Genomic DNA, 27,791 nt, shown 5'->3' on the forward strand with positions numbered 1-27,791 from the left:
AGCTTGAAAACTTGTTTATCAGTCTTTAAATCTAACTGAAATGTTTGCTTTAAAAATTTAATGTAAATATATTTTGATGATTTGCGTTAAATGTGTGAAATAATAATTTCAAGTGAATGTTCCTATAACGAATATAAGCAACTTATACTACAATATCTGGCTATACGTAGAGGCTGTTAAGCTTAAAACTATCATTATCTAGCTGCAGTCTCTTTAATATGACGTTCACATTTGCTAAATTGCAATGAATTGAACCAATCAGCGATGTATATTAATTTACAGTTTGTGAAGTTTCCGAATATCTGTATTTGGTTTTGTTTGATGGTTTTTATTTTTTTGTCTGTTTTCAGATATAAAGTATGCTAAAGTTAATAGCAGTCCCACAACATATTAAACGCAGAATTTAAAAAATGTATTTATTTATTGGTCATTGCTTATAGATAGGCGCACCTTTTTTTTTTTTTTAGTAGTACGTACCTGCAATCAACAATTCCACCACGATACTTGAATACTCAGCTTCGGGAAAGATATTACCTGATGTTTATGCAATATGTGAAATTTGCAAGCAATAGAAATAGTTATCTAGAACTGCTATTTCAAATATTCGCAGCTCATCACTACAAGCGTATCACTAGAGACAACACTCAAGGATGTTTTTTATGAATGTACAGAGCTATTCCTCTTGCTGCATTTTACCGGTGAACCGTTGATCTTTCAGGCGTACATCCAATAAGGAAAAAATATTCAAATGGCGTGTAGAGATCAGACATGTCATTCATGGTGCAGGGGGGGGGGGTGTATAGTTAAGAAGAAAAATCAAATTTTTGTACGGGAGTCTCTCTTCAAAAACCCAAGAAGGAATTTATTGCACTGTCCCTCATGCATGCCAGCAAAAAAAAAAAAACTTACACGTTGTAGTGCAATGTTCGCAAAGATAGTTGAATTAAAAAATCGGAGGAAAGTTGGAAGGAAAAATAACATAAACTAACGAAGAACGCTTTTTTCCCTGATTTATGCTCTTCTTTCCGAACTTTTCCCTAATTTCGAATTCAATCAGCGAATATTGCATTAGGAAACGCGGATTTTATTTATCTTTCTTTTTTTTTTTGGACTCAGGAGAGATAGGGCAACAACTTTCAAATTTGATTTTTGAGTACAGGGTGTCTGCATAAACAATTTTTATTTATTTTAATAACTATACAATTCCTTGCCAAATTGATGCATCCGATCTCTACACGTCATTTGAATATATTTTGTAATTGAAGTATCCCTCTGACGTCAATGTTTCGACAGCAAAAAATGCGTCAAGAGAAATATTAAGTAATCAACCTCTATATAAAATTAAAGTATCTTTTATAACTTACTAGCTCGAACATTTACTTTCCTACTGAGGACGGACCCTATCGAATTGGAAGCGACGCATCTGTAGACCGTGGCATGTACCTCCTGCCTGTATTGTTCACCGGAGAAAGTATGGAAGACGAGTGCACCGTCAGGTCTGAAGTGCCTCAATCCCGGAAGATCTGCTACCACCGAGCCATCTTGGTGTATCCAATACAATTTTGGTAGCGGGTGGCCTCTTGCGGCGCAATGGATCACTGTCCCTGTACTGTTTAGAAATTCTTCTTTGAACGGAGGTTCTCGAACAAAATACGGTCCTCTACGGCGGTCACCACCTGGAATGGATAGCAAAACATAGTTTCGTTTAAATGAAATACTTAATTTACTGTCGGAACTTAAAATTCAGTACCGAACTTAATCACTAAAAAATTATTTCCTGTCAATGAATGTGCAGGAACTGGATATATTCAAAATATAATAATCAGGCGATTAATTGATCAATCGTGAATTATCAATAATCGCCGGTAATTACGCTCGTGCTTGATCACCACTCATCTCTGTAAAGAAGACTGTTCCCAAATGAATTTGGTAAGTATGATAAATGTTGAAAAGTTTATGAGGAAATATCACTTAAATATTATTATCACGAGTTATGTTTCCCCGTACGTGATGGATTCACTACACATATTTTGCGGTACAAAATTAATTAAATGAGAATAAGTGTTATATATATATAAGGATGGAAACGTATAAATTATTATCAGCTTGTAATGTTAGCTTTCTTTGTGCGTGCGTGTTAACATGTATCAATTTATATATATTTTTTTTTCAACATCACCGATCGAACCGAGCCCATCATTCTAGACTGACGTTAGAGCAAAATGACCGATAAAATTAGGTATTCGATTGACGATTTATCATATTTACAAGTACGAACTTGATATTATACATAATCATCGGTAAATGTGATAAATTCTCGAAATTTATCAAACTTGCCAAAATGATTTGTGTTACACTAATCGCTATTTATTATTATGCATAGAATAACCAAATTTATCACATTTACCTTAACATATATAAACAGTTTAAAGCCGGTTGGCGATCGTGATTCGTTCATTCTAAAAAAAAACACTTTAATATCGAATTAAACGTCCCCCAAAAGAAAAATGATGGGGACTCAAATTATTCGTTCCACGACAGTCTCCTTCCCACCATCGCTACTCTTAAAAGATAGAGTTTGGAGGGTGATTTATATTACATTAATTTATTTCAATTCATATTTGGTATTTTTCTCGGGATGTTACAAAACAGCCGAGACTTGGCTCTAAATCTCCCTTCCATTAACACAGAAGAGTGTTTGTAAGTCTTTCATGGACATAATCTACGAATGTCATTCCCGTTGTCAGTGACATCTTAACGAATGAGCCCATATGGTATAGGAAGAGGGCAGAAGTCACAAACAAGGGCCCTAAAGTGTTTTAAACGTTTTTGCATCAATACTTAAATAATATGTATACATATTTTTTGGATTTGGTCCTTCATAAAAATTATAAAAACACCCCTCTTCCCACATAGAATGATTTGGACGGAGCCCCCGCCCCCCCCTAAGCTCGTTAAGACAATTTTATCACGTGGGACTCGACAAACAATGCTAATATGCCTTTTATGGAAGAGTCCTCATCTATGCCTTGGTATACTTGCTACTCGTATTGGCTTCAAATTGAACTCGCATACGCGTACTTGTATTGCGCGAAATTTCTGGTTCATCGATCAAAATCTGTTGAAACTATCAACATTTTTGCTGGTATTGCGCAATGTTGCTCGTTTATCAAGTCGAAAATTATTGAAACTTTTTACAAAAAAACTCGTAAATCAAGTTACTCGTGATCCGAAATTTTGCTGTAATATTTAAATATGCAAACATTTTGTCACATTTATCATTTCAATCACGCAAACAATCCAATGGATCAATTCGAGATGCATCAACTGAGAACCTAAATTTCTCACACAAATACCTCTAAAAGAATTCAAGAAGTTTGCAAGAAACAGCACTGGTACTATAACAAGTCATTTTATTTGGTATATATATATATATATATCCATTCGTTTTTTTTTTTTTTTTTTTTTTTCTTTTTTACAGTTCTAATATATAACGTCGACGAAAAATGTTTTTACGATCGTATTCCAACTTTTTCTTTCTTTCTATTGCAACATTTTACTAAAACTTGATGGTTTTTGACAGACAAATGCTTCAGTAGACGCTTGCATTCAAATTTAAACCTACGCATATTTTTTAAACGTCATCAACATTCATGAAATAGTACATCAAATAGAAGAGCAATTCGCATATGCCTATCGATATGCAAAAAAATGCGTGTAACTCTACTTCGATTCAGTATATCAAAGACCACTTCTCTTTTTTTTCATGTTATCTGTGTTTTCAATTATTAATATTCATCTGGAAACTGTCGATATTTTATTGAGATTTATTAAAACAGAAAGACCGAATTGTTCTGGAAAAATCAACATCTCGGGTATAAAAAGTAAATAGAAATGAAGCACTGGAACATAAGAATTAAAGTGTTTAAATAGCAATAAAAAAATTCCACATTTGTAAATCGCACCATTTTTTTTATTATATTCAAATAATTTCAGTCTGAAACATTCGAATGAAAATCTTACAGATGCCGGAGTGAATGAAAAATTCACATATATTGAACCAAGTGAAGAATTCGCAGAGACATTGAATAAAATGAAAAATTCGCAGAGACATTGAATGAAATAAAAAATTCGCAGAGATGAAAAACAATGAAAAAGATTCAGAAATATTGAATCAAATGAAAATTCGCGAAAGTAAAAATTCGAATGAAAATTCACAGATATATCGAATTGAATGAATATGCCTTGACAGAGATTGGAAAAATCCTGGTTTTTTCCAGTTTTTACTCTAAACTTCGTATTTCCTTTTAAACTTGGTGATTTTAGAACGTGAAAAAAAAGGGAAAATTATTTAAATAAACTTCGATATGATTATAGAGATGATATATACAAGATTATATATCTTGGTGAATTTCCATTGAAATATTTTGAATGACATTCGTCCAATATAATACAGAACGGCTCAAAGGTGGCTTTTTTTGGATTAGAGGCCAAATAAAAATGTTATATCTTGCACTTTTCTCAGTTACCCTATGCAATATAATTTTTTGTTCCCGAGAAATCAACCTCATTTCCCAATGACTTACGACTAATAAACGCAGAGAATAACAATTTTATGTTTTAAACTTTACTTTTGAATTTGTGAGAGTAAATTTTTGTTTTGGAGGTCATATACGTGTGTGAAAAGCCGGATTACGTGAGATTTTACCCTGAAGATGTAAGTTATGGATACCCAAGGGTGACCATATTTATTTGAGACTAAAGGGGGTCATGCAGCCAATCATCGCCGATCAATCATCAAAAAGACCAGAATGCTTCTGATTACCAAAACCAAAGTTAGGCCAAACGAAAAATAGATAATTTAGACCAAAAACTGCGGATGCATATCCAACGGTATAAACAGTCTCAGCCTTTCTTCACTCAGCATTGTGCATTGCAATGTTGAAATTAAAAATAAAAATAAACGAAAACCAACATTTTACTTATTTTACATGACTGATCTGTGAAACATTAATGCCGCCATTATGTATAAAAATTGGTCACATAAAATACGTTGCCCTCGCCCTATATAGATGAGAAATCAGCAGCATTAAAACACCTACAACCTGTTGCGGGGCAAAGATTAAAATAGGGGTTTTCTTGAATTACGTTAACGAATGTTGAATACAAGGAACTTCTAGAAAAAAACAAAAAAGCAAGCTTGGGATATCTTTGTTTACATGCTTAATGGATTCTAGGTCAATCCCAGGACCGAAACCCATCTTGATTTAAGGAACAAATAAAATCTATACAAAAATTCATTGTCCAATGCCATTCCAAGTAGTATACCACATCCTCAACGGTCACTTCTATAAATTGAAGGAAAGCTTAGATGCTTAATGCTCAGAAGAGCACGCTCGTAACGGAATTCTCAACATAGCATCTGTATCAAGTCGAACACATCGAAAATATCACACAGCGTTCTTTTGGGGGCTAAAACGTGAAGATGAAGTGCATATGAGAATAAAAATGGGAAATGTCCAATCATTTTCAAAATTTAAATTTTTTTTTTAAAGAAAACGAGGAAAACAGCGCATGGCGAGAGAGACTACTTAGCTGGTCCATCAGGCGCACAGTAGCTAGCGACACCCCAATCGTCAACGGATCACGTGCAGACGTCGTTGGTGGGCGATACAGGAGACGGCTATAATATGAAGATGGACAACAGCGTGGCAACATCGCCACACGAGTATGTATCGTGATTACCGAATACCGTCGTATTGTCAACCGGCGCGGACACGATGGGCAACAACGCGCGGACATGGATGGAGATTGCCACGGTAAACTGCTATCCCGAGAGATCCACAGATGGATAACCGTTGCCACTTCGCCAATGCCTTCAGCGCGAACGAGTATGTGCTACTTCAGCTGCCACAGGCCCTTGCTGCATGCGATTGACTTGTAATGTCTGTGTGCAACCATTTTATTAATGAGATCGATAATTAAATTACATATTACTACTACCAAAACATATAGTTAAACACTTATTATGATTTCATCTCACGGCGTTTCACGAAAAATCTACGGTGTTGACCTGAACTGTGTATAACCTATTTCTTTTTTTTTCAGTTCCAGTCACCCAATCAGCCAATGGTAAACGACCGTTTCATGAGTATCGATCCCTCACAGCAAAAGCAAAGTGTTTGGTGCGTCGTTAGTGCGTCACTCCGCTTACCGGGTCACTTTTTGAAAGTCCCAATTGTCCTCAGGCAGGAATTGACACAGCTATGGCTTACTCCGTTTAACGAGTCACTCCGCCTAGTAAGTCATATTTTTGTTCTCCCAAGAGTGACTCATTAACGAGGTTTGACTGTATATATATTCACTTTTTAATCTTAAAATCAACATGAAAGCTTTATTCCTTTCAGGCACTCTCTGTGGAACACCCTGTATGTATGTATGTACCGTAAAACGTTGAAAGTATTTTAGAAAATTGACCAAAGAATAGTTGTAATGAGTTTTTCGTATCTAAAAAAAGTTAATGGGTGCCTATCACTTTGATAGAGATTTTCTTACATCAAAGGTAGAAACATAATGATATTTCCAGCAATAGCTAGAAGCAGGTGGCTCGAAGTCAATCTAATCCATGAAATCAAAGGCTAATCCAATGGCTGGTTTGACACGTATACGTTAAGTATTGATATAACCGTCATCACGATGGATCAGACGTGAAGGAGGAGTCGATGGAACGAGAACAAGATCAAAAACATTCCCACTTTCCCGGAGGAATAAAATCACTCTTTTCTCCAATCTCGGTAAGTGCATTAGACTTCTTTGCACTGCGAAAGCATCGATTATTTCTTCCTTTGGTACGTCACTCGGAGAAAACTGTTTGTTCAGGCATACCAGTATGTGACCGCTTCATGGGTGAATGTCACTTCTGCCACTTTGCTCAATAGCAACGTAATTAATCCAATATTTGGGAAGGAGAGTTCACAGTCAATTGCATAGCCCGTATCTAAATAAAATGGGGGGAAATATCTTGTTCTAAACACACATACGCATAAAAGAAGGCGTATATTTTATTATGCGACCATAAAAAGCACTACGTAATCATGATATTGCAATAAAGGAAAAGCTCTTGAATATTTCTTTATTCCGGGCCAGACTCTTATAGGAAATGGTCAATATACTACCCATATTTTACCGTTATTAATGTAATTTAGGCTGTATCCAACTCTCTTTTAAAGGGTCTTTTTCTCCCTTTCATTTTCAACGAGGCTAATTTTAATTTTGGAAATCAAGAATTACGATTATTTTCATGACTTATAAATTATATTTCGATAATTATGACTCTAATAATCATAATTAGTTATTGTCTATGTTTATATTGATTCACATATTTGTCAAACATATATGGTGTTTTTTTTTTCGTGAATTATATTTTTACCCACTGCGATTTGCGGTAGCCTTTATTTTCCGCCATTGGCGATTGTTCAGCAATTTTAGCGATGGGTGACAAATTCACTTGTTTTAGACCATTTTCAAGGCTGTAGCTGCCTTTGATTATTTTTTTATCTGTAATCAGTAACTTTACTTGCATTTGGCAAATTTTTGCAATAAATGGCAAATTTACGTGCATTCGACAATTTTTTCCGGTAATTGGCGATAGCCCTTATACATCCCAATCTGAGAAATATGGTCAGCATCCTAGGCATTTAGCCACTGATGATCGTGTGGTCATAATGACAGACTAGCATTCGTTTTCTGTGGCCCAAACTTCAAGGCGCAAATGCGGGATTATAGTGACGGACTCGCGAGCGAGGATCCGGGTTCGAACCCCACAGTGGTGGTCGGCTGAAGTTGGTTTTCTGTGGTTCCCAACTTCAAGGCGCAAATACGAGCCGATCTCCCTTAAAAAGTCTCGCCACAGAGAGCAACAGTCCTACAACGATAAATCATTCAATCACAACACTTCACTCATAGTTAGAAAAACTGGTGGCAGATGGTAGCACTACACATAACAAGCATTACAGAGAAACAAAAAAACTTCACGTCAGGTTTCCCTACACGTACACGCACATTCCCGCATGTACCGATTCGTTGGAGGGTTCCGCGGGGGGTGGTGTGGGTGGGGTGCATGTGTGGTGTAGCAGTAGTAGGTAGGGCCTCCAAAAAATGGCTCGGGAATCCATGATGTTCTTAAGTCAGCCACCTCGTTGGGTAATTTGCCTGTTGTGGCGTTGTATTTGTATTGTATTGTATTTGTATCATCTCCCCGTTAGAAATTATCGCCACAGAGAGCAACACGTCTACCACGATTCATTTATTACGCTTCAGTCATAGAAACATTGATGGCAGACGGCAGCACGACACATAACAAGCATTACGCAAAAAACGATTTTCTTGTCAGGTTCACTATACGTACATGCGCATTCCAACATGTACCAATTCATTAGAAGTTCCGCAGAACAATAAGGACTAGGTGCATATGCGGTTTAGTAACCTAGGCATCGTTTTGAGCGAATGTATTGATACTTTTTTTATCGGAGCATCCTTCGTGATGCATCCTTCATCCTACTTGGATGAAACCCCTTGCCGGGCCACATTTAGCCCGCAGGCTGGTGGTTGTGCACCCCCATTCTAGTTTAATAATCTTTCATCTGTTGACAAATACTAACCCTAATCGTTTTTTTTTTTACCCATGATTTTGAGACTCGTTATTGAATACGAATCCACTTTGACAGCGGACGTTCCCTATAAAGTTTCGCATTCGCATCTTTGCTCAAAAAGGTACGAATGCACGAGAGTATGTTGATCACTTTGATAGAGAATGAATGTTATTTTGCAATTTGGGGTCGACTGAAAAAGAACTCAATTAGGAATCGCTCTCATTATGAGAACTCTTCCTCTCGCATATGAAAATTCTAATCACTCTGTTTCAAGAGATCAATCAACTGATCTTTTGCCTCCAGTGAAAAGACTTGAGAATTATTCTTGAATGTGCGCGGTTCCATGTTAGAGTAACCAACCATCAACTGTCTTTTAATTACACGCGAAACGCTTGGGTACTTGGAAACCGGGGAGATTCGTAGTTTCAAGTAGTTCCTTTCAAAAGAGACCAACGCGTCATTTGGAAAATTGAATAGCGGCCCCTGGTTTTGCCAAGAAGCAATTTTGGCGGCCAATAAGTCCTTATATACGAGAAGTAACAGCATTTGAATCTCTTTTCAGGCTTCTCCCCCCAAGAGGGCACTTGAAAACAGCGAGTAATAACTTCGGGGTCTCTCTCTCTCTCTCTTCGCTCTTACTTCGCGCCCTACTCTTTTCGGTTCAATCTCAGCACACTTCAGCGCTACCTCGTCTTCCATCTTAGGTTCTTTTCTCGTGGCTGGAGTGAGTGGGCGATCGGAGAAATGGTGTATCGACTGGAAGTGTACACAGAGTTCGATCCATCTGAAAGTAAAAGGGAACAGAGAGAAGAAAAAAAAAGGCTGGCATAGAGAAGAGGAAAAATAGTACTAAAACGGAAAGAAGTCTTATAAGGAGGTGAAAGCTTATTCTTTCTTCTCGAATTTATTTATCTTTTTCTAGTCGTGTTTTCTCAGGACACTAAAATAGAAAGGTTTCGCTCATAAAAACCAGCAAGAAAAAAGGTATGAAAGTTTTTCTCCTCACCCGTAATGATCAACCATTTCTGTGCCACGTATGGACACTTAAAATTGGGCAAACTGGCCTCAAGGCATATATCGTCAGATGCGACGGTAAATAAAAACTGATTGTATTGCATTTTCTTCACTTGAGAATTGACTAGAGAGAGAAAGAGAGAGAGCCCTCCTGTTGAAGGATTTTGCGAGAAAAGTACAAGGATTTGCGAAGGCGAAATGCGGTGATGTTCGACGTAGAAAGGATAAGAAGAAGCAAAACGCTCTTTCTTCTATAAATCAGCTGTAAAAAAAAAAAAAAAAACAATAATAATAGTAAAGAGAACGGAGTCGAAGGAAACTGTGTTTAAGCGATTGTGGCATCCATCGGATGAAAAGCTTTTCCGTCTTTCCTTTTCAGTAGATTGAACAATATTTTATTCTCTTCGTGTGAGAAAGACCTTGAAGAGTTTCAAACCATAAAATATCGCACTTCACACTGAACTGTGAAAAGTGCACATTACCTGCGAGTTTGATGGACGACATGCATTTCATCCAGCGAATAACCTAATATATTTTCTCATGATTTTAGTTCTACTTTTGTTTTTGCCATAGTTCTACATAGTATTCAAATTATTCTAACGGTAAATACCAACAGAATTTATCACAGCGGCACTCGTCAAAAAGTATAAATTGATTAAAAGCATTAATGAAATTTCCCAATCAATAAAAATACTCAATTTTATCATCATATTAGTTACCTTTTGCTTAGCTGTCTCCGTTCATTGCATTTATGTACAATTCATTTAATTATTCGTGTTTTTTTTTTCTCTGTGTACACGTAGCTTTGTTTTTCTTATATCGAGTTATCAATTTGAATTTTCATTACACGTATATATTTTTGTATTATGTATATATTTGACAATTTAATTCTTTGCGTGTACATTTGATGAATTATAATTGTTATTACTTTACTTTTCTTCGATATTTTCATTACTTTATTATATTTTTATGTTTGTGGTAGTTTTCCATGTCTGTAATTGGGCCATGGACGGAGATACGGTGGGCATGCCCCCCAGCGTCAAAGGTTGAGTCCATTGATATAATTTATATGTATAAATGAATTGACACATCATCATCATCTCGCCCCCCAGCAACAATGGTCATGCCCCCCCCCCCAGGCTTCCAAGTCTATCTCCGCCTAAGAATTGGGCTCAGCCTGTTGAGATGGGCATATAAATAAACACACCCGCCATAAAATCCCGCATTCCTTCTTCATTTTATAACTGTCCTAATTTTCTGCGATTTTATACTAGTTTTTTTTTATATTTAATAGTGATCTTATTGGAAAAAAAGAGAAGTTTTCGCAGAAAAAAGCCACCGTCGTGAATTGATTTTTCTCAACGTTTTCCCAACACCAGCAGTTAGCATCCTCAAGAGGTGTTTAGGTTGCAATACTGCAGGAAGGGGTCTTTCAGACAATGCCAGCTGAATTAAACTTTCCACGATGCCAGCCGGCCACCAAGTTATGCTGTGGTATTCTCGGTTATATTGATAATAGGGTTCTCCAAATTATCATTTTCTTTATTCGCTGTGGAATATATTTATTTCATTAAATTTTAATCCTTACTTATTTTCAAATAACTTCCATTCATTAATTAATTATTTTTTTCGTAAGTTATTTCTTTTATTGTGTGTGTGTCGGAAATAATTCTAAAATTATTTTCTCGCTTATTTTAAATGTTCATTAATTATGAAATTATTTCTTTCAGACATACTCAATTTTTTCCATGAATTATGACTTTTAACAATTCTGAAATTATTTCTATCAGTAGTTCTGCAACTTTTTCTTTTAGTAATTTTATAACAATTTTTTTCATTATAGTTTTAAATTTTCATCAATTATAAAATGATTATTTTTTCATTAATTCTAAAATTATTTCTTCCATCAAGGTATTTTTTAGCATTTGTGTAAATTCTGTAATTATGTATACCTTTTTGATAGCAAAATTTGCCTCTCGAAATGAGTAGCGTATATGAAATCATAGGCCTAAAAAACTGTTTTGGCTCTATGTACCCGAATTCATTATGACGGCCCTTTTAATGCATCAAATGCACAACATTACTATTGATTCTGGAAAGTATCACATAGTTCTAATTACAACAGTATAGATTTCCGTGGCCAACACTTTTTAACAATTTGTTTTTCGAAATTTAATTGTTTTTCAAAGTAGTGAAAGATGGGTGAAGACCCCCCCTGCATTTAGTGGATATTAAATTCGAAGATGTACGAAATCCTCATGATGATGATGGCAATCGCTGGTGTTGGAAAAACGTTTAGAAAAATGAGTTCACACGGGTGATGAAGGGTTTTTGCCTCGAAAAATCTACCTATTGGCAACGGCCTTCAAAATCTCTTGTGAGTTAATCATAAATTTTTGAATTCTTCAATTTTTTTTTTGCATTTTTTGTTTTGTCCTTTTTTTATAATTTTATAATTTTTCATAAAATTCGATGAAATGCATTTATTCATATGTTTAAGTCCCGACAGACCAGACACGACCCACGCTCTGTCCCTCCCGGGATATAAGCCTTTTACCCTTGCAGGTTGGGTCGCGCTGGGGAGGACATGTTTAAGTCCCAGCATATACTCAATGGATTTCAAGTGTTACATTTTGCCATGATTATCACCAGTGTAAGTGAATACAAAGGCCACAACAGGCAAAATGCCCAACGAGATGGCTGAAAAGAGATGCCCTTAAAAAACAGGGATGTCAAATATAACTAAAATACAGCAACAATGAGAGCAATCATCACGAGAATGCAGTCGAGCCCGCCTATAACGATATCGGATATTACGAAGCATCGGTTATAACGATATGTTTCTTTCGTCATAGTGAACGTGCAATAATCACTGAAATCATTTTAAAATTATCGCTTATAATGAATTATTTTTTTAATTTCGGATATAATGAACTTTTGTGGCCAGAATAGAACTTTTCCTTTAGGATAAAGTTACATGAAATCAGAAACTTTCGTGACGAAACACGAATGTGATTACTACTCTACTATTTCAAAAAAGAGGCAACCTGTCAGTGTCATCTATTGATAGATGGCGTTCTCCTAGTTATAGATATGCTGGTTCTGTTCATTTGCAGGACCGCTCTAAATAAATAGAAACGGGCAAAATCCCCCACCTTCCGTCTTTGTAAACTTCGGGACCATTAAAATGATTGTTACTTTTTGACGAAACCACTTACAGCCGCGGTTTTTTAAGTTTCTGTCGCCCGCAACTCCTTTATCTTAATCAACGTTTATCCGTTTCTCCCCCCAAAATAGCTTAGTGAACAACCACTTCAAGTCAGTAAACGGGCATAGAAAGCATTGGAAGCTTGCTTCTGCCGTTCATGACATTCCTAGAAGCCACGACACGGACTTCGGGAACTGCTTTCAGCGTATGGCTAGCTCTAGTCCGGTACGGCTATAGTCCGCGGACCAATAGGTTGAGAAACGCTGATTCCAGTAACTGATACAGTAGTTAGTGAGTGAATGGCAGATTGGTTAGTGTTGGTGAGTGAACAAACTAGTGAGTGAGCGTGTGACAGAGTGAGTGACCTAGAGGTTAGAGTAAATGACCTAGTGAGTGAGTAGGCGACCTAGTGAGTGACCCAGTGGTAGACTGAGTGATTTAGTGAATGAGCGAATGACAGAATGAGTGACCTAGTAAGTACGTGACCTGGTGTCTGAGTGCGTGTGACACAGTGAATAACCTAGTCAGGGAGTAACACTTTGAGCTACCTAGTTAGTGAGTAAGGGAGTGGCAGAGTGAGAGACTAGATTATTGATCGTACAGGGTGAGTGAATGACAGAGTGAGTCACCAGGTGATTGAGTGTATAACAGGGCAAGCAACCTTGTGAATTGATGAACAGTGACTAGTGTGAATAAGCGACTAGTGTGTGAATGACGACGTGAGCAATATAGTGAGTAAGTAAGTGACATAGGGAGTAAATGAGCGTAAACGATCTTGAAAAAAGATCGAGTGAGTGACCGGGCTACTGACAGAGTGATCGAGTGAGTGACCGGGCTACTGACAGAGTGATCGAGTGACATACTGTGTGAGTGAGTGGCAGAGAGAGCGACCCACCGAGTGAGTGATAGAACGATCTACCTAGTGATTCACTGATTGGAATGGTGAATGAGTGTGCGAGAGCGAGCTAGCTGTAGTGTCACGCCCGTTTCGATCATTCATTCACTCAAGTCGAAAAATTATATCATTTTCCCACCGAATTACTTTCCGTTCAGCGAATTGTTTTGCCGGTAAAATTCCGGACACATAAAAAAACAACAATAAAAACCCTAATATTTCTAATTCACGTTCGAAATTAATTTTTTTAAATTATCAAAAGCTAAAATTAGTCGAGAATATTGTATACATTCATAAAATTCATAAAATCTCAAATATACATTAAAACATACTTTCTTACCAATTTTTTCCTTCATAATTCGCGATGGGGATTCTCATCTTATCTATCCGAAATGGAGACACATTTGAATTTATAAGATTATTTCACCAAATTACACGCCGCTTCTTTATGCGCATAATTCATGGCGTTTCATATTTAAAAAAAACAAATAGCTAAAAGGTTCAAATTAAATACATAAATCGGAGTAACATTTTCCTCGTATTTGCGCAACTTCTTTCATCCAACACAATCAACTAAATATTTAATGAACATCACGAAAGTAAACAACGATGGTTTGTTAACTGTATCTTTTTTCCTTCTCTCACTAATTCAAGTATTTACAGAATGTTTTCTGCGGTTTCAGAACCACTCGCTAAAACAACTTGATTATGTTTACCCATCAAGAGACGGTATAATGAATAGGCTGGCATTCTTTCATTGAATCAATCTTTCTTCTGTGTGTTGCTATACAAATATACGTTTACGGAGAGACGGAGAGAGAGAAAAAAAGGCAAAATCCTACGATTTCTTTCTCCTTATCTTAACTGCGAAACAAATTAATATTTTGTAAGATTAATAATTAAGGCTTACTTAAAAATAAGACGCGCTTCTTTGATTAAAAAAAACGGTTTTCGAGGTGACAGAAATTAGTCTCCACAAATTATTTGAAAAACCAATTTTAACTTATAGTGTTCTTTCCCGTTTTTAAATCCTTCCTTATACGTTATGGCTAAAAATATTTTTCGGCGACTCAATCTTTACGTCTGAAAAGCTCCAATTTCACGCAGAGATGGCGAAATTTAATTGCTCTCCCGTGGCGAGGAAAAGCCGCTTCGTTTTCCACGACCTCTCTCTCTCTCTCTTCCTCGGTGGTTTCCTCATTTAACTGACTATAACGCAGTTGTATGGAACCTTGGAAGTAACCGTTAAAACATAGTGGTATCTTGCAATGCGGCTGTTGATCTGCTACAAAACGCTCTCTCTCTCTCTATGGCCAAAGTCATTTTACTTCAGGTTCTCTCTCTTTCTCCGTAGCTTAATTTCCTCATTCCTTTCTCCAAGATTTTCTGCGAAATGGATAAGAAAAACAGATTTCTCCCTGTCTCTGTTTCTTAAGCTGTTCTGTTCGGTCGCTTATCACCTCTCTTTCTTTTTCTTTTGTGTCCAACACACTTTGATGATAAGACTTCATCTTGGCTATTGTCCGTAAATTAGATTACATTTCCCATCTTTGTCCTCTATGGACTTTGAAGTCTTCGTTTTATGTTTCGAATTTCTCGTATATTGATAACAGGATATAATAGGATATAAACGACGTCTTATACCGTTTCCATGAATGTTATCAGCTTAAGAACCTAAAAAATGTACATCTAAGAATACTTATGATAGAAGAATTCTTTCTTTTAATGTATATCGGATTGAATTCTTTTAAAATTTATAACTGATAACATTTTTTTTTTCAAAAATAATTCCAACAGTGAGGCACATATTCTATCTTCCAATATGAATTCGCAATCCTTTCAGAATGTCGTGTGCGTCTGTCTGATATACTTGGGTCTTTTGAGAGTTTAGTGCTGAAAAATCACAATAGCATGTTGACTGGTTGTTCAGTTGCGCATTTTATGAACTTTTTGAAATTTCTTTACGCCGGGAACACACTATAAATGTTTCACGAAAGTTCATTTATAATACATGAAAATTGCAACCATTATGTGCAACGGTTACATTCGTGTGAATGTAATCGATGCTCTTATCGGTTGGTTTTTTTTCAAGTTTTGTAAAAAGTATTTTGTCAAACTTTTATATTGTATAGGCCGGAATTACAGTATAAAAGGTTTATAAAACTTCTTTTATAAAATTTTAAAAATGCAGCCAATAAGACTATCGGTTGCATTTGCACGAATTTAGCCAGTACAATCATTGCTTGGATTTTTCAAGTTTTATAAAAGAACATTTATCAAACTTTTATAGTGTAATCCCAGCCTAAGGGACATAGTATCAAAATTTGATGAGGGAAGGAAAAGCCGTCACAGAAAGTGAAACGTTTTATTTTTCCTCAAAACCGGTTCCGTAGAATAACTGATGTGTACCGTTTTCCTCCGACTTTCAAACTTTGAGGCGTGAATGCGGCCGGTATCCCAATTGAAAATAACTCTTTCCATGAGAGCTGGCAGACTTTCAACGAGATACTTGCATAACGTGAAAATTCAGGCATCTACCATTTTCACTTCCAATATGGAAGACAGGTGGCATTACTCCTCGAGTATGAAACATGCATGACTCTGACAACATGAATACGTTAATAGTCAAGCATACGCATACGCGCACACACAAGTTCCTGCTTGTACGAATAATTCCTCGGAGGCATATTTACGAAGGATATGTACAGTTACTTAGTGTGGTTAGTCATTATTGCTAGCACGTATGTTTGGAATGGTTAGAACAGGATAATAGCCGTAACTCAGTTAGAATAAAGTTGGTACAGTCATTGTGATCCGAGGATCCATCTTTAAAAAGTATAACCGGATAACTCCGACACATACACTTTCTGTACCATAATACCATAGTGCAATAATTTCCCTCACCCTCAGTCTTTTCATGAGCATGATTCGAGAATTTGCCAAATATTCGCCTCTGCACCAGCTATGCCTGACTAATTTTCCTACTCTTAAATCTCGATAAGTATACAGAGCATGCGCACACAATCCTGACAAGATTTACTGATGGAATTGGTAGATATATTACGGACTGACATTTGAACAATCTTCGTTAATGTAAAAATGAATTTTACTTTGGCACCGTGGTTCCCAACAATACGTTTCAGACGTGTATATGCCTTTACAATGGTTTGTCACATCTTTAATGCTGCCATTATAAGAGTTTATTGCTATATTATGGTTTGTCACTTTTCCAATCCTCCCAGTAATTGAAGAAAAGCCGGGAAACGCCGGGTATTATGGCTAGTAGGCATATAAAACAATGTATGGCCCGCGTCGAAATTATTACGTGCCCTGGGCATGTCGATCAATTTTCACAGCTGTTTCCTACATTCAAAACATAATAAACTCTAGAAATATACACTGAACTTTATTTTAATGGTTCAGACTCATGAAAGAAGAAGAAACATCGTATTAACCGATATTTCCCTGTATCCGATGATTTTATACGTGGACACAATTTTTTCAAATAATTAATGATTTTGGAAACTATTGAGAGATTGATTTGTTGGATTTAAAAAAAGCGATAGAATCTGACAAAATAGAACTAAAATGTATAGCGTGTAAAACTGTAAAATAATATTCAATGTCAACGATAGATTACGCTGAAAAAACACCACCAATTTATTCCGACGCGTACAAAATCGAAACTTAAACTCACTCGAAATGAAAATAAAAATTATAGTAATCGATATTTGACAGCACATAACTTTTCTATAACTGAATTCAACTGTAATAAATTTTATTTAAAAAACAACTTAAAACATAATTTTTACAGAAAAAAAGAGGTAAACATGTCCTTATAATATCCATTAATTCAAAAACTAATGTTTTGTATTGGCAGCAGAAGACGCTAATAAAAACCATTGTTTTCTTGCAATCGAAAATCAACACATTTTTATTATAGCACTTTTTTAAAACAAATTGCACATCATTTTTACATATAATTACTGGTTACTTAAATAGCATGTTTCACAAGTTTTGAAATACCCTTCTTCCCCCCATTCCACCGTTTAGAACTGAGAGAATCAGACGGAACAATCGACTTGTTCTTGCGGGAACGCGTTTAAAATTCAAATCCTTCCATTTGGAGGGCAATCGACCGACGACTGAGTCCCTTAATACTAAGGGCTCAGAATTAAAAAAAATAATAATAATTAATTGTTCTCATTGCTAAAAACATTCACATTCTACAGAATATGGCCTCTAAAATCCACGAATAAGCATATAATAATATCGAAATAAGAATTTACGGCAAGAAAAATTCAAAAACGGCAATTTTACAAGAAACGTTTGAAATAAGCCAAAAAAGCATTTGTGGCATTTTGCCTGAACTTTCAGGCTGTACTTATCACATTTGTGTGTTTTTAATTTTTAGTAAATATACAATTTTGAAATCGGGTGATTTTCTCTGAGTCACCCGAATTTTATTAACTTGATATACGTATTGATGTATTGACACACGTAGAATTTGTATACACATTGTATTTTACACGGTAATTAGCTCAGCTTTGCATAGGCATTTTTCAGTTTTTACATATTTTTGAAATAAAAATGATATTTTATTTGAATGTTTTGAGTTTAGAAAAGAAAAATGTCTCGCGCGACCCCCCCCCCCCCCCAGTTCATTGACACGACCAACACTTTGGAAACCACTGTATTAATAGGTATAATACTGAGAATTATTGCCTGAGAAATTTCGGTTCTAATTATTCCATTTTCTATATAATTAATGATAATTATTAAATTATTACTTTTTTATATTATCAACATTTCATATCAAAGAGACAGATTTTGATTACGAAGTTTCCTCTCTCGCAAATTAAATCAGTTTTGAATTCCGGTCTCTGCTGAAAATAATTAAAATTCGCTAAATTGTGTAGGCCTCACACATGCAGCAAATCGTTCCATTTAGTTTTATGAAAAGGAAATAATTCATCATCTTCTAACTCTGCTGCTGGCGAAAATTTTCGGTCCTCCTCCGCTGGGCCTGGCAGATAGACAGATTATAAAGTACGGCCGCGTATAAAAGGTGGCGGTGGGACCACCAAAAAGGGCGGACTAAACACGCGCTTTTCTGTCCGGAATAGAATAGATGCCTCGGTATTGTGTGTGTGAGGATTGTGTGATGGAATTCAGTCTTTTCTCTCTCTCTCTGTATATGCAGGCATGCTCGCACTCATACTGTCTTCGGAGCCTGATTACTCGCCGAGGCTTTATTACTTCATGTTAGAAGGAATGTGAGATTATGATCGCGTTAATTATCGTTCTGCACGACTACTAAAGCGCATTCTTCTTCGTACAATGAAGGGTGCCTTTGTTCTAGCGCGAGACCCCGGCCCTGCCAAACAAGGATGCGCTCGTTGTTTGCAGCTCGAAATTCGAGCTCGATATCACTGTCTCTCTCCTCCAGAAAGATAAGGGAATTTAATAATAATAATACCATCAGTAGTTTCCCGGAGCAAGAAAATTTTTGTTTGCTTTAATTCTTTCATTATCGTCGGTACTTTTCTAAAGCCTCTCTTTGCATTTCAATTCTACTTATCTTTGTTCTCATCATGTGACAATAATGACGTCCTCTTGTATACATCGTTCCACTTTTATGAAATTAAAGCTCATATACCAGATGAGCGCTTACTTTGCGCTTTCACATTTTATAAAGCATTAGGGATTGTTATGATACCCTTATATATATATTACGGTGAATGTGATTAATCAGGTGTTTACATATAATAACCGGATTTATCACATTATGCAGTCGCTGAGCGTTTTGGTAGGTTTGATAAATTTCCCAAAGATTATCACTTCTACTGGCGATTATGAAGAGTCCCCAAGCGTTAGTAAACATGATAAATTGCATTATATGATATATTCTTTTCATATTTCATACAGGGTGTGCTGTAGAAACTTTAAAAATTCATACAAACCGATAAAATAACCGAAATAAAAAATGGTTTGCAGGGTTAGCATCGCTAGGTCACGGGAATTTTTCTCAAACCGGAAAAATATAACTGTAAAACAGCCGATAGGTGGCGCTGACGTACATAAGCAAAAAAATATACGCAAATAACGAACAGATTTTTTTTATTGGACTGAACACAATACATAAAACGTACAATCAAATTGAGGAAAACACAAAACAGTAAAGCTCCACAACAAGTAACATTACGATGACAAGACACCCTGTGACCTCAAGAGACTGATAGTCGTTCCAATGGGTCAATATAAGTTAAATTAAAGAGTTGATCGAATTATGCAACAGCCTAGTTACAGTACTAATTGGTTAATAGTGTTTAAAGACATACATATGGTGTTAGACATTTTTAACTGAACAAAAGAAATATATCTTGCTCAATTACACAGAAGCGGAAGAAGTAGAAAGCTATGTATACCTGGGACAAGAAATTACCATGGACAACGGAATCATTAATGAGATAAACCGAAGGATCAGGATTGCATTTAACACTTTTGGAAAAACTGTTTAATTCTGAAGAATCACATGCCATTTTGCCTAAAAAGAAAAGTTTTTAACCAGTATGCTAGGCATCACAAGGAGAGGCAGAAAACGAGTCACTTGGATAAGGAACCGCACAAAGGTGTATGATATCAAGGAAAGAATTAAACGTTTGAAATGGAAATGGGCTGGACATATATATTGCAAGAAGACAGGAGAACAGATGGACCACAAGTATTCTAGATTGGTACCACCGTGGTGTTAAACGTCCGAGAATGCGTCCCCACGCAAGATGGATTGACAAGATCAGGAAAGTGGCAGAACGCAACTAGATGGCTAAAGCATCAGACAGAGCAAAATGGAAAAATTTAGAGGACACCTTCATCCAGCAGTGGATTGGAAATGGATGTTGATGATTATGATATATAGAAAAAATTTACATTATGAAAAAATTTTAATTTTTGTCGAAACTCACCAATACCGGCGCCATATCCAGCTGTTATATGCAGTGTAGTGAAAAACATTGTTAAAGTTCCATTTTTAAATGTGAAAAATTAATTATTTGAACTGGATAGAGAAAGAAAAAATATGGGCACACATTCAAAATTTCAAAAAGAAATTAATCGACTTTTCTCAATTTTGAATTTTCATTTTTGAATTCTTCAATTAATTTTTTTTTGAATTCTTCAATTAATTTTTTTTTGAATTCTTCAATTAATTCTTTTTTGAATTCTTCAATTAATTCTTTTTTGAATTCTTCAATTAATTCTTTTTTGAATTCTTCAATTAATTCTTTTTTGAATTCTTCAATTAATTTTTTTTTGAAATTTTCAATGTGCATACTTTTGCTTTAGCCTTCCAGTTCATATATTTATTTTTTTCACATTTAAAAATTTATCTTTAACAATATATATATAAACATATAAAATTATTTAGTTGACGAACGCGGAATTCACGTACAATTTGTATTCACATGTATTTTTAATTTGATTACAGGAATGGTTATATTTTTTTGATGTTTTTAGAATGAATTATTTTAATTGTGTTGTTTTATGATCTATTATTGTTGTAGTATGGATTCTAAACTATTGCTTATTGAGAATATAAATATATTGTGATTGGATCTTATGTTATTATTTGTATGATTAGTTGCATTGTATTGGTTCATTATTTTCGGGGCAGTATATACATCTTTTGGATTAACGTTTTATTTGTTTTCGGCACTTGACATAAGCCATTCAATCTAGATTAAGTTCTATTTTGTTTCGTTTCTAATCAATGTCTCCAAATCGTTTATTACAGCAGTATGTGTTCCACATGTGCACCAACACAAGGGAAAAACACATTGCAGGAGAGTCACAAATCCAGCAACGGCAGAGTGCAGCAGGTCCGGATGTATACATGACACCTCTCGGTCGGATCGCATCTTTCAGTTCCGACATATTGGACCGGATCGATACACCTGCGACCGTACGACTCGTACCAGCGCCACCTATAGGCTGTTTTCCAGTTATATTTGTCCTGTTTTAAAAAAATTCCCGTGACCTAGCAATGCTAACCCTGCAAACCGTTTTTTATTTTGGTTATTTTTCCGGGTTTTAAGAGAAACTTCCTATATCGTTATCATCAGGAGCAGCCGGGAAATTGACTATGCAGTATCTCAGACTTTCGAAACCCACCGTCACCACAGTGGTGGTCCGCCCCAGTTGGTTTTCGATAGTTACCAACTTCAACGCGCGAATGCGAGCCTATCTCTCCCTTTAAAAAGTCTCGCCACAGAGAGCAGCAGACCTACAAACATCACAAATGTAATTCAATCATAACACATCACTCACTTCACTTCTGAAATATAGATGGCAGCACTGAAAAATCAAACACAACACTACATACGCACTCAGACTGTTGGGTACACACAGACAGTTATACTGCACTTACTAGGTAGTAAATCGCTCATAGATGGTAATAGACCTGAGTTGTGCTCGGTTCGAAAGAAAGAAGGAAAATATCTCAGACTTAACCATCTGAGAAGAATAATGCAATTCCCAAAACATTAACAGATTCGGAATGACGTGAAACTGAAAAACCAAAGTAAAAGTTAACTCAGCAATCTTTCAACTACACCTTCAATTACATGGGCTGATAGATATCCATGGAAGCAAAATCTGAGTGATATGATTCGTGTTTCAGCTGCTGTTATTCGAACTTGTAAAGGATTTCCTGTGTTCCATGCTGCATTGTGAAGCTGAGTATTTTGTCATGAAAAATAAAATATTAATTTTTCATTTCCGTATTAACACTGATAGTATTTTTATTCGGGGGTGGGAGTAAGAAAATTATCTCTTAACGAAGTATTAAGAATGACTTACACGAAGTTTCTGTTATTATGGGAAGTGGCAGAGATGCACCTACATTTTGTATGCAATTTGATTTGCAGAATTATTTCACAAGATATTGGGGGAAAGAAAATCTATAGAATTATTTGATGGACATTGAGATAAAATGCTTGGAGAATTGACTAAAATAGCTGAACGTGTCTCTTGTTACTTTCTAGTAAATGATAAGCGAACCACATAATTCTCATTTATCTATCGAATTTTCATATACCATATTCATTTCTAGGCCTCAAGCTTTGATCAATTAATAGAAATTAAAACGCAGCTCTCTTTTATCCGTTATAATAAAAGACACGCTTGTACTCTTTTGAAATTACACGTTGATTTAGGCGGGAAACACCGTAAACCAGGCCGTATTCAATTGCAAAATGCCAAACTGGAGGTAGAGATTCTCAGGTTCAAAAAAAAAAATGCCACGCAACTAACTATAGATTCCATCGATTGGAAAGACCTGAACACGATCGATCTTGAAATCGATTAGCTCTAGAGAAGTTCTACTATTTCTGTTTTTTTTTTCCTACATCCACCCTTCAAATATGTTTCCATTATACTGAAAGAACGATACATGGCCGTTTATGAACTCGGCAATATTACGAATGCACGCTAAAGTGAAATCATGCATGCTTTGTTCTTTCAAGCTACTTATTCGGCATTGATAGCTATCATCCTGTGGAAAACGTCACGAATGATTTGATACTTGCGAGCACGGGTCAAGGGGGGAGAACTGCTATAAATCTTTGCTAATTTTTTCCGCACAAACCTGCCTCCTTCCAGGTATCGGAAGTAAGTTGCTTTACATCAGTTCGGGGTTGTGAGCGGTTCTGTCTATCTGTACTTATTCGGTAATCGTTCACCAAGAAATTCATGAATATACATCTCATTTGATTATTCAGCAAAAAAATGATTATTATCAAATATTTATCAACTTATACCCCAATTTGGACGTGATTCTCGGAAAAGAAATGAAACTGAATTATTATGGCATTAAGTAAACTTAAAAATATTTTATCTCAAATATAACGATAGAGACTTAAGAGTATTTGACCAAAAAGTGTGGATTTACGTGTAGTTCTGCAGCAATTTTTCCCTCATAAATTACGTATCGTTGAAGGTCCCGTGGCGTCTTAATACTTTCGAAAATTACGAAATCGTATCCAAAAGTATTACCAAAATCACGCTCTTAACTCATTCCTTGGCATTCTACTTCGGTTAGTTTCCTCTAGATTCACCGCCTTCAGAATCTCTTTTCCCATGAACTAACTTCCCATTTATCAAAGGCTAATGCAACTGGTTGACAGCAAGACATGATGATGATGTCCTCCGAGTTTCGAGTTATTTTTGGTGAAAGTTACGGCGAAGAGAACTCTTTGCTGCATTTTCAAACGGTGGAAGGGAAATATATTGATTTAATCTGAATAAAAGACAGTTTTAGAAGAACTATCCACTCAAGTTAATTTCAAGATTTCGTTCAGTGAAATATATATATTTCACATCATAGACTTCTTGTTTAAAGGAAATAAATCCATTTTGAAACACTTCAAGCAGAAGAATCAATCGGTGTGAAGTATGCGTAATTGAGCAATAAATTAAAATAGATGTAAACTCTAATAACGATGAATATTGCAACATGGAGGAGTTAAAATCATTTGACTAATATTGAAGAAAACTTTAATAAAGAAAACTAATGTTTAAGTGAAAGCTACGATAAAGGTAAATAACAATGGCAAATCATGAAATTATAACGAGTCACAACTTACTATGAGTGACCACTTAAAGGGGTTTTTGCACGCAAATTTTCCAAAAAAAAAACCACATTTTTCAATTTTTTAAATACTATGAAATTTTCTGCGTCTAACGGTGTAAAAGTATTTGTTCTACCTTTAATAAAAATATTTTTAAAATATTTTAATATGAAAAATGCTGGCAGGCATTACACATGCTAATGTTTTTCTCTCACTAAAATGCTTTTTTCTCAAAACTAATTTTTGTTGTTGGAAAAGGAATATTTTTTCGAACACATTTTTTCTTGAAACCTTTGTGTGTCTCACAACACTATGGTATTATATACTTTAGCATGAGCTTTTAGGGGATTTTAATTGTTGGTTATTTTTTTCTTGATTTTTCACTTTATATCTATATGAGAACATACAGTTTTTCAAAAATCACCAAAATTTACTCATATTTTGTGCCATAAACGTTTTTTAAATGATTTTAATAAAGAATCTTTGCATTAAAGTGTATAACACCATAGTGTTATTGAGTGGTGTTCTAAAAAATGTTCCTCATCTGACAAAAACTTAGTTTTGAGAAAAATATAAATTTTATTAAATAAATTACGCATTATAGTGAAAAACACTAGCATGTGTTGCCAGCAGTTTATATTAAAATATTTTTAAAATATTTTAGTACTGGTAGAATAGTATTTAGACCATTCTCGAATCTCTCCCACTTTAACATGCCAGCTTCTTTTTCTTCTTTCTTGCCCACAAGTCTTTTCCACACTTCTTTCGAAATCCCAGGCTGTGGTCTCCGGCCCTTATGTGCCACTGGACGCACGTGCAATTTTTCTCCCTTGTCAATTGGATTCAGTCACCCATTTTTGTCAAATGGCTTGTACGTTGCATTGAGTTGATGGCTGTCTTCATGGGGAGAGCGAAGCGAGTGATTCGAAACTTGCGAGCAAGGGGTAAGAGGAGCCACCACTATAAATCTTTGCTAACTTTTCCGACACAACTCTGTCTCTTTTGAGATAACGGAAGTAAGGTGCTTTGCATCAGTCTGGGGTTGAAGCGGTTCTATCTATCTATCTACTGGTAGAACAGAAACTTTAACACAGTTAGACGCAGAACATTTCAAAGTATTTAAAAATTGAAAAATGTGTATTTTGGAAAATTTGCGTGCACCAACCCCGTTGATCGGATAAGAGATAAATGGATATCCCGCATAATCAGACAACAGATAAACGAATACCCCGCTTAAATAGCAGTAAAATTTATTTTATATATAGAGGCTGTGTTAAAAATTCTTTCTTTGAATGATAATTTTAGACTTTTCACAGCTTAATCGAATATTACGCTTCACACGTCAACCACTAAACGCATAATGTTTTTAGTAAATGAAACATTTGTAATTGATGGAAAATATGTGTTACTGAGTTAAGATTAAAAAATACATTTGGAAGTAGGTACTGGGGCTAATTATTTTTGTTCTCTGTTGAGACGATAGAGGGCTTTAATTTCATTTTTTATATCTGATTTATTCGAGAAGCTTCTTCAATAATGTACTTCATCAGTTTGCAATATATTAAGTTACAATGTAAAATGACAATTGAATTTTTACCCGCATACACAGTTACCTCGGATTTTATTGGCTTAATCGGATATTATTCTTGCTACAATTAATTCGGTTAAAAACCTAAATGTAATTTACTGTAAAAAAAACTACATGTTCTAACAACTAGACAACGCATTACGGGGTACTTGAAATTGCATCAGGATGCGGGATGTTTCAAAAATGTTTCCGGTCTTTCAATTAAGCCATTACTGATGTTTCATCTGATCGATAGTTCAAGCTGTAAACAGCTCGAACATGCCAACATCAAATAAATTTACCCTGTACATGTGTTTAAAAATAAAATCCATTTTAAACACTTTATTGTTTCACGATCAACTTAATTTGAACTCCATTTATGAAAATATCAAAAATCACAGCATAATTTTTTTAAATATTTATATTTTCGTCCAAATTGATGACGGTAATTACCGTTTTTCCAGACGGTTTCTTATATTCCTTACTTAATGCATCAAGCAATAATCAGAAAATTGGGTCGTGATCCTGCGTCATCAACCATTTTCCTTTTTACCCCGCATCAAAGATTATACGCATAGGACCATGTACGCGGAATGAATATAGAAGCTCAAAAGAAAGTCACATAGATGGGCAGAAAGAAGTAAGTCATGTTTCATACGAGATAATTTTTTAAGGGGAAAAATAAGAGCAGGTCAGTGGAGTATGAAAAATCACCTAAGATTAAGGGTAGGGCAATGTGCAGTTAGAAGTTGTCGTTGTCATGACAACGGGATGAAGGAGAAGAAGTAAAAAAAGAAGTAAAAGAAGCCTTTTGTGATAGTTCACCGACCAATAGCCTTCAATAACCTGAGACTCGCGACCATCCCTTTCCAGCTATTTCTCACACGCCACACACACATCAAACACATACTTCGTTCGACAGTATAACTAAGAAAAAAACTAAGATGAAGTGTCACATCGTGAGCAAACAATCGATAACTTTATAATAACACCCTACCCACCCTTCTCTTCTTCTCAGTGACACATTGGAAAACATTTTTCTCGCCATCTTTAAATTGACTTTATTCCAGTGAAACTCCTGGAATCTGATTAAACGATGGGAGTCGTTCAGTCAGATTCTGATAAACGGCGGGAGAAGACACATTAATCTCATGGAGCTACTTACTGCCACTCGTTTTGACGATTTCTTAAAACTATTTAAGATTTTTTCCTACCAAAAAAAAATATTTATAAATCTTTACACAATATTTTAAGCACTGATTTATATACAATGTAATTTATTTTGACAGTTATCATCACTTTATTCATTTGATGGCATACTCTAAATAAATATTATCACAGTTCCCAACGCTCATTAAAATCACTTTTATCCAGACGATTTTGATTTTATTAAGATCCATCTTTATAAATAGTGAATAACAAACTGAAATTACAAATACATATTTTTTTGACAAAATTTAAAAATAAAAAATGCACTGAAGTGCAAGAAAAACTATTACACCCACCTAATATTGCGTAGGTTCTCCTCGAGTTCTCAGAACTGCCGCTTTAAAAACACAATTTGAAAACGTTTTTGAAATGAATTTCATCTGCTGAGTGAAACTCAAAAGGGAATTCAATCGTGAGAATTAAATATTTGGTTCCATTTTTGGCACCTAGATCTCGATACCGGTAACTAGAAAATGGAAGATTTCAACGTGTATAAATCAAGTATTTCTGCTGTCTACCACAATGATGCACACTTTATTACAGTGAGGAGAAACTGCAAACGTTACTAAGAAAAAATCCTTAAAGCATAAATCATAAAATCAAAATAGATAACCAACCTGAG

The 27,791-nt window shown here is 35.4% G+C and overlaps 1 protein-coding gene and 1 long non-coding RNA gene across 2 annotated transcripts in view; one reads left to right on the forward strand and one right to left on the reverse strand.

Annotated features, from left to right (window-relative positions):
• Window positions 1–22,493, forward strand: part of LOC149078993 (uncharacterized) — a 34,053-nt gene extending 11,560 nt beyond the window's left edge. The window contains exons 2-3 of the long non-coding RNA XR_016193871.1: window positions 6,109–6,300; window positions 21,561–22,493. This is a non-coding gene — a long non-coding RNA (uncharacterized LOC149078993). The remainder of the gene's footprint in view (window positions 1–6,108; window positions 6,301–21,560) is intronic.
• LOC149078992 (cell adhesion molecule Dscam1-like) overlaps window positions 1–27,791 on the reverse strand; it is a 143,877-nt gene that overhangs the window by 103,511 nt on the left and 12,575 nt on the right. Inside the window, exon 2 of the mRNA XM_089241238.1 lies at window positions 1,365–1,676. Coding sequence (XP_089097364.1) covers window positions 1,365–1,676 — 312 coding nt within the window. The remainder of the gene's footprint in view (window positions 1–1,364; window positions 1,677–27,791) is intronic.

Source organism: Pholcus phalangioides, unplaced genomic scaffold (genome assembly GCF_987345545.1).
Source record: "Pholcus phalangioides strain wild (caught in Gottingen) unplaced genomic scaffold, Ppha-v1.0 ptg000013l_1, whole genome shotgun sequence".
Lineage (NCBI taxonomy): Eukaryota > Metazoa > Arthropoda > Arachnida > Araneae > Pholcidae > Pholcus > Pholcus phalangioides.